The 8,462-nt window shown below is 35.4% G+C and overlaps 2 protein-coding genes across 2 annotated transcripts; one reads left to right on the forward strand and one right to left on the reverse strand.

Annotated features, from left to right (window-relative positions):
* LOC143535732 (uncharacterized) lies at positions 1 to 1,506 on the forward strand. Its single transcript, XM_077029907.1, has 3 exons — positions 1 to 357; positions 462 to 1,235; positions 1,324 to 1,506. Exons 1-3 carry the CDS (start codon positions 1 to 3, stop codon positions 1,504 to 1,506), a joined length of 1,314 nt encoding a protein of 437 aa, XP_076886022.1.
* A 4,731-nt stretch (positions 1,507 to 6,237) lies between these two features.
* Positions 6,238 to 8,451, reverse strand: LOC143535733 (uncharacterized). Its single transcript, XM_077029908.1, has 4 exons — positions 7,941 to 8,451; positions 7,235 to 7,394; positions 6,977 to 7,112; positions 6,238 to 6,843 (listed from the first exon to the last, which is right to left on the reverse strand). The coding sequence occupies exons 1-4, from the start codon at positions 8,449 to 8,451 to the stop codon at positions 6,238 to 6,240; spliced, it is 1,413 nt and encodes a 470-aa protein (XP_076886023.1).
* Positions 8,452 to 8,462: the final 11 nt, after the last annotated feature.

Here is an 8,462-nt window from a genome sequence, read left to right on the forward strand (position 1 = left end):
ATGGTGAAAATTATCTTGGGTGCGAATGGTTTACATGATGCGATTGATAAGGAAAAGGGGACTGGAATTGTAGAAAGAAAGAAGTTTATGGCGTTAGGTGTTATCTTTCAAACTCTACTAGAAGACGTGATGCTTCAGATGGCCAAGTATTCAGAACCGACAGATGTTTGTGAAGCGTTAAGAGCTCGTTATCTTGGTGCAGAAAGAACTCAGAAAGCTCGTGTTCAAATGCTAAGAGCTGAGTTAGATGGATTGAAGATGGGGGAGACAGAAAGTATTGTTGATCATGTAGCGAAGTTGGGTGGAGTACAGTCAAAGTACAAGAGCTTTGGAGCAGTACTTGAAGAAGAGGTTTTGGTAAGAAAATTCTTGAATTCTATGCCGGATAAATATTTACGCGTTGTTTCTTCGATGGAGCTGTTTGAAGATGTGGTTGGACCTTTAAAGGCATATGAAGAAAGAAACAAGTTCAAGAATGTGAATGGAAGTTCATCCGTCAACTCATGTTCACCCAAACCGAAAAGAAAGTTGAAAACTACCGAGGACGTGGTAGAGGCCGTGGAAGATACAACGGACGAGAAAGAGGGAATCTAAGATGGAATGGTGAACTTGAGAATGATGAACGGGTTAAATACTGGAAAAAGAGCCCGGGAGAATGGCAAGACGGAAGGAAGTATGTAACGTGCTACAACTGTTATAAGATTGGGCACCACTCGAACGAATGCAAAGAACCGAGCAAAGGAAATGAAGAGGTGAATTTGACAAAGAAGGAGGATGATATTGGTCCTTCTTTGTTCATGAAAGTTTGTTCAATAAAGAAGGTAAGTTTGAATGAAGAGAGGGTTATCCCTGGTGTGTTTGCAAAGGTTGAAAAGAATGAAGGAACGTGGTACTTTGACAATGGTGCAAGCCATCATATGTTAGGAAAGAAAGAGTTTTTTACTACCTTGGATGAACGAGTTTCGAATCAAGTGAAGTTTGGTGATGGATCTGAGATCGAAATCATAGGTAAAGGTAATGTGACTGTGGTAAGTGAGACTAGTGAAAAGAAAACGTTTTCTGATGTTTTCTATATTCTTAAGTTGAAGACCAATATTCTTAGCTTGGGTCAGTTGGATCAAGAAGGATGTAAGATTGAAATAGCCAATGGGATATTGAGGCTATATGATCAGAAAGAGAGATTGTTGATGAAGATTCAGAGAAATCTTAATAGGACGTATAACATCAAGTTTCAGGTATGTTGTGATCCTAATAACTTTGAATTTGAAAAGATAGAAAGTTATGATGTGAACCGATTATGAAAGTGAAGGATATTCGGTTTAGACGATTCCAAATGATTTGTTTGGAGTTCGTGAAAGTATTGGTCAAGAACGAATTGATGAGAAGAATCGAGTTGAGAAAGAAAATGGCAATATAGCTTCGAAGTTAAGTATTGAAGGAACGAATGTTAAGTTTGAAGAATCAGTGAAGCAAAGTATGTTATGGTCAGCTGAAAAGAAGGTATAAAAGCGTGAGGAGAAACAATTCAAGATTAAGTGGGTGAATAAAGGTTAATCTTGAATTATCAAAAAGTTGAGGGTTTGTCTTGTTAAGTTTATTTTAATAAGGATTATTCTAGAATAAGGTTGTCTTGTTTTCCAAGTTAAGTTTCGCTTGGAGAGCAAGTTTAGTAGAACTATAAATAGGGTCTAGGTTATTGTTTCATGTGTGTCAAGGTGTCTCTTCTCCATGTACGTTTGATAAGTTCGTGAAGTTCGTTTGTAAAAGTGTCTGCTCCATCTCATTCCTGATCTATATATTTTGGGAAAAGCTAAGATAAAATTTATGATTAAAAATAACACATAAGCATATGATTCTTTTAAATTTATATGATAACTAGTATTTCGACCCCCCGCGTTGCGGGGGGTTGTGATACCATAGATGAATCTCAGATCTTGGCTATCGGGTCAATCGAATCTTCTCAAAAAGTAATTCAAAGTTCAGCGGTACAAAAGGAAGATGCAGATATCCGTTTTGGTTGCAACACACGTCATCATTCCAAATAATGGTGCGTCATAGCGACACACAATGTACAAACATAAGCAACACAATGTACAAACATAAGCAGGCCAACTAACCACTAAAGTACAACCAAGCTTCCATATAGTTAACAAAATAAAGCTCGTAAGAATAGAGCAGCAACAACGAATCGACATCAAATGTGCTCAGATCGGTTTCAAACCACACAAACATCCAAAAACCGCCAGTAAAATGAGTACAATCTCATCATTTCAGCTTGTAATCAAAGCACCGCATCAAAGATATAAAAACAATTAATCTATCTGAAGAGGTTCAGACCTCCGACAATCATCATAACCTCAAACCCCACTGTTGCAAATCCGCGACTGTATCATCATAGCACAAAGAAAAATTAATTGAGACAACTTTGAAGGCTAGATGAAGCCAAGTTCATCAACATAACGTTTATAACAACGAATCTGATCACAATCTTGAACACCATTCAAGCCATAAACATCGAAAAACCGCCACTGCAATGAGAATAACCCATCTGAGTGTTTCTTTCTAGCCATCTTTCTTGACATTTGAGACAGAATTTGGGTTTGGTCCATGGTGGCTGCTGCTTCTTGTAGCAAAATAAACACTTAATCTTGATAAGGTACTCACTCTTTCTTGGATAATTTGCTTGTTTAACATAAGCCAAAAGAAAAACCCATATAACACTACAAACACTAACCATCTTATTATTTTGGATTCAACATAGTTGGTTTCCATTACCTAAGGCAAACCCAAAAGAAAAGATTAGAAAGTGGGTGGCTACCAAAATCGGGTCCGCTGCCTTGCAAAGCATCAACAGCAAATTCATAAACCTTACAAATATCTTCTAAATTTTAACAAACAATAGGAAAAAAAAAGGGCAGAACTAAAGACCCCAATGACCATCCCAATCAACCGCTAACCCGAGATCAAATGGAACCCGAAGACAGTCAAAAATCACAATCTTTGTTCCGCCACTTATGCTTCCAAAACGGAAGTCGGCAACGGCCACCACCGCCATCGCTTAGGGCTCCAACATGGAACCCGATGACAGCCAAAAATCACCGTCATAGCTCTGCCACCGCCGCAGCCGTCACCTGGGGTTCCAAAACGGAACCCAGCAACAGCCTGTGAGAGCAGATTTAGGAGCCGGAGGCGATGAAACATCACCGTCTTACCTCTCTCATTGTCGCTGCCTCAGATTCGAAAATGGAAGCTGGCAACGACGACATCGAAAGAGATGAAGATAGAGATTGGAAGAGATGGAAGATAGAGAGAGAAACCTCTTCCAGTTACTGAAAATACACACAGAGAGATAGGGATGGCAATGAAACTCGAACCCGATGGGAAAACCCGAAACCCGACATAAATGGGGCGGGTAATACCCGACCCGTTAGGGTTTGTGACGTGTTTGGGATTAGTTTTGAAATTTTTCACGGGTTTGGGATTTCTGATATACCCGATTACCTGACCCGATTACCCGATAACATAGACCCATTTACCCGATTATATACCCGATGTACCCGATATAGCTTATTATATTATATATATATACATACTATATTCCAAATATATTATTTGTCGAAACTTGTTTATGTCAATTATTTGAGATATTTTACCTTTATGGTAACCATTTTTCTAATCGATTAGTTATATTTTGTCAAAACCCCGGTAGAAACCCGATGGGTTTTGAGCCGGGTATACCCAATAGGAAACCCGAAATCCGATGGGAAAACCCTAAACCTGATGGGTAATTACCCGATTAAAACCCGACGGGTTTGGGATGGACTTTTATAACCGGGTATGGGTTTAGGAATACCTAAACCCGGCCCAAACCCGACCCATTGTCATTCCTACAGAGAGAGGTTTTGCACTTCTGCCTGCATACGTGGGTGCCTGAAGAAGTATGTGGCAGACCACATGTAACACATTAAAGACAAACAAATAAATACACATTGTAAAGCAATGCGTACAAACAATTAAAGCGGTTTTCCAGAGGAACAGTGAATATGTCTCTTAAAAGAAAGTTCAAATTTATAATATATAAGAATATTTCATTTAAACATTTAGTTTGATTTTTTTTAAACTTGTATACATAGATTAGAAAAATTACACAATTTTTTAATTGCAAGTAAGAATTCTTGTATATATTGTTGTCTACAACCAAGAAATCAATTAATTAAACAAATAAACAAACCTGGTAATCTTGCATGTGATGATAATCTTGCATGTGACTATAAATGATGAAATTGAAACTTGGATTAATTATTTTCTAAATCATGTAAGCACTATCAAATAAACTTATTAGTGGGTTAGACATAATGATTTATCATATAAAACAGAGAATTCTGCACATGAAAGTGAATATTTATTATTCTGTGAACTGATGAACCAGAGAGAACCCTTGTAAGCGTTTGTTCTCTTCTGTATATCTTTTATCATCAATCTTTTTATACAGGGCAAAAACCATCGGCCAATATAAACCGATTCCAACCTTTTGTTTTTATTAAAATAATAAGGCCTACAATTAAGCCCAATTAACATAACACTTAAGCCCAAATAGAGAATTACTTAAACCCAAGTATAAAACCAATAATAAAGCCCAAATAACATTAGAATCAAATAGAGCCCGCACTCCCACGCCACTTAACTCGTTTAATCTCTAAACGTTTTTTCTCGATCGACAAGTTAATCCAATAACACTAAAATAACCAACAAATTTCTCCCATTTTAGTGATATCCATGATTAACTTAACCATCCCCTCGGAAACACAAACACTATGCATAAATGAAAATGTCCTATGGATTGAATTTTCATTTTCGTATTTGCGTGTCAGAAATATTAGAATATCTTAGGTGTCACTATGGATTGAACCCAAGTTATCCATTTCTAATACTTGTAGGTTAATACGCATGCGTTTCAAATCCAAATTCCACTTGACACTATATTTTATTAGCTTATGTCTAAATTCTTTAAAGAATATATCAAAGCTCAAGTCCAAAGCTTCTTGAAGTGGCTAAACTTCATATTCTTATAGGCAGTACATTATCCTCGCACCCGCATTGCAATTTACAATGAACTATTAAGAAGCTATACTTCAACCTCCTTTATATTGTGGTCCGAACACATACCTGGGGAATATTATATTAATGTGTTCCAATATCTTTATGACAAGCTTGTCACATTGAATTCAACATCTAACGTTGTATTAGATGGGAATTCAATGACTTGTTATAAGATATTCAAATGGACTTAAAACCATCCCCATGGCTGATAGATTCAAAAGATCTCTTCGTAATGTTTTAGTTAGATCATCAGGCAAATTATACTCATATATTACAAACTCAACAAATATCACACCTTGCATGATGAGCTCATGAATCATGTTATGTATAATATATAACTGTCTAGACTTTCCATTATTTACCTGACTATAACTCTTAGTCGGCACTATCACACTTAATAGATTTTGGTGATATCGATAGAATTTCATAAATCAGTTTTTTAGTCATTCAACCACTTTTATCAGTTGTTGCAAATGCTAGAAACTCGCATTCCATTGTTAAGTGAGCAAATTCATTCCTTAATTACCTAAAAAACGAAACATCTTTTGAAGAGAGAATACACATCCACTTAGTTATACAACTTGCATTAGAATACCCTTCTAGAACTAAATGAAAACGTTAATAACATAAACCATAGTTCATGGCTTCTTTTAGTTACCTAAGCAGTCTATTTACGGGTTTTTAGTGTTGAGCGCTAGGATTACAAGTATATCAATCTGATCAACTTACACAACATAAGATGTGTAGTTGAATACTCTAGCTGAGAAATAGAATCACCTTGAGTAGACATATGCTTTATATTAGGATCAATATGAGAATTTATTTAATAGTCTCTCAATGTAATGAGATCGAGTCATAGCTATACCCATTCGCGAATCTTGAACATCTAATATAGATGGGCCGAAATTCACGATAGCTAAACATATTTTCCCCTACTTTTATGTTTCGGGTTAGCAATCCGGTACGGGTTGAGACAAACAATGAAAACTCTATATTCAATCATCCAACTTAAATATCAGTTCAATAATTTAAATTTAAATTCAATTGTTTAAATTACCGTTCTTACACAAAAGAAATTAATATTTTAAACAAACAAAAAACAATATGCTAGGAGAAGGATGAGTACCTGAAAAAGAATCACAACTTAGCCCGGTGACCTTTAAGCTCTGTGAACTCATCAATTACAGATGCTGAATCAAAACTTTCAGCAAGTCCTTTTTCGATGTAAATCATCAAGTTATTCGCGAGATAATCATCAAATATCTTATTGCAAAGACTATTCTTGAATATTTTCATTGGTGAAAATCCCCTCTCTGTTGTTGCAATAGAAACCGGAAGTGTCAAGATTAGCCGAATCACTCTATCAAGCAAATAATATTCGTCATGTAATTGAGTGTTTGCAAGACCTTTGCATAGATCAACAATAGATGATGCACCACTTAGCTTGGGATTATTTGGCATATGAAAATTAAAAGAATTCAATTGAACTCGTAATTGAATTCTTTCTTGCTTCATGAAATCTTCGGGGTAGTACTTCTCAACAAGAAGACAAATCTGATCAACATCAATCACTTTTGGGTCTTTTTTTAAAACTAAAGTAGAACTAACATTTAACAATTTCATCGTTTGATCATTGAATCTAGCATTCAACTCATGCAATTGTTTTTCCACCGTGGCTTTAAAATGATCTACTTGGTAGTAATGTTCAAAAGTAACTTGATTATCCTTTTTACGAGGCCGATACTGAGTAGAAATATTTTGAAGCATTCATATATGGCATATCTACCTAATGTTTGTTACAAAAAAAAAGTAACATCTAAAGAAAAGAATCCCACTTGTTTCTAAAATCATTTAAATTGTCTTTTGTGGCTTTAACCAGCTTGATGGCATTAAGAATATATTGGGATTTCTTTTGTAAAGAATAAGAAAGTATCTCTGTTCTTCCCATTACTTCCTTTATCAAGTGAAGAATAAACACAAAATCAAATGATTTTAAGTTAACATAACCTTCCCTAAAATGAACATGATTCAAATGAGTTCAGATAAAAGAATGAACAAAAATGAATAATGGGCCAAATGGACTTACCTGAAGAACAACACGGGTATAATCAAACTTGTCAATCATACTACAAACAACTGATAGTGAGAACCCCAAGGTGTAACACCCGCTCTTCTTAATGTCCCAACTTGATTCAATCCTTTTACTATTTTAATTTCACCAAGTTCAATTAACTCTATAATCTCCTTTGCCTTTTGTAACTCATCATGACGTTTAGAACCATAAACTGTATTAACTGTAGAAATTAATTTATCAAAAATTAACTCACTAGAACAACCTCCCTTGAAGAAGCTTCCAAGGTAAGTTGCAATATATGAGCAAAGCAGTGAACAAAATAGGCATAAGGACAATCCTTACGAACCAGTGCTTGTAATCCATTCCCCACTCGTGTTACTAGCACCATCATAACCTTGTCCATGAATTTTACTAACATCAAATTGATATTACAAAAGTTGGTTCCACATATGTGTTTCAGGGTTAATGTAAAAGTATCCTTAACATGAACCAAATCCAAAATCCTTTCTCGTATGATCCTTTGTGCATCAACAAATCTCAAAACTATGACCATTTGCTCTTTTTTTGACTCATCAACCAGGACATGAAAGAATGAATATCCCATTCACTACGAATTGCTTGCGCACTTTATTTGCAAAAATACTAAGAATTTGTTTTTGAATATCATGAGAATTATACTTTAAATTATATGAAGCATTTTCTAAAATAACACTTACAACTTTATCATTATAAGAGGCTAGAACTTTTAGTAGTTCAAGCAAATTACCGTGACTTTTAGACTTAGAACTTTCATCATGCCCTAGTAAAGAGCAAGCTTGATATGTCAACCAGCGAACTGCATCAATTGTTGTTAATCGTAAGCGATTCTTCTCTATTTCCTCTTTATCCCGCTTGGATATGATGTTTTCAATGTGTGCATCCTGGTTCAATAACTTTTCACTATATACCATAGCATTTCTGTGTTGTGCACTATCAACATGCTTAAGGAATGCACATTCTTTCCCGTTAACTCGTTTCCAATTGTCAAACCCTTTAATAGTTAATGCATCTTTCCCATTGCGAACACTTTGTTTATCATTAAATAAATAACAAGGATAACAATAAGTAGAATGTGTTGTTGGGGAATAACCAACCAGGAAAAATACTGAAACCGGAATATTGGAACTTAAGAGTATGCTTACTTCTTTATTCTTATATTTTGCAAGTTTTATTTGGAAAGGTCCTAAATTCAGATAAGCTTGTCTTACTTGTTCCATCAAATTAACCGTGTACCCCATATTGCTTTTCG

Source organism: Bidens hawaiensis, unplaced genomic scaffold (genome assembly GCF_021521415.1).
Source record: "Bidens hawaiensis isolate Kalapana, Puna unplaced genomic scaffold, B.hawaiensis_p1.1 tig00010577_1, whole genome shotgun sequence".
In the NCBI taxonomy this organism is placed as follows: Eukaryota; Viridiplantae; Streptophyta; class Magnoliopsida; order Asterales; family Asteraceae; genus Bidens; species Bidens hawaiensis.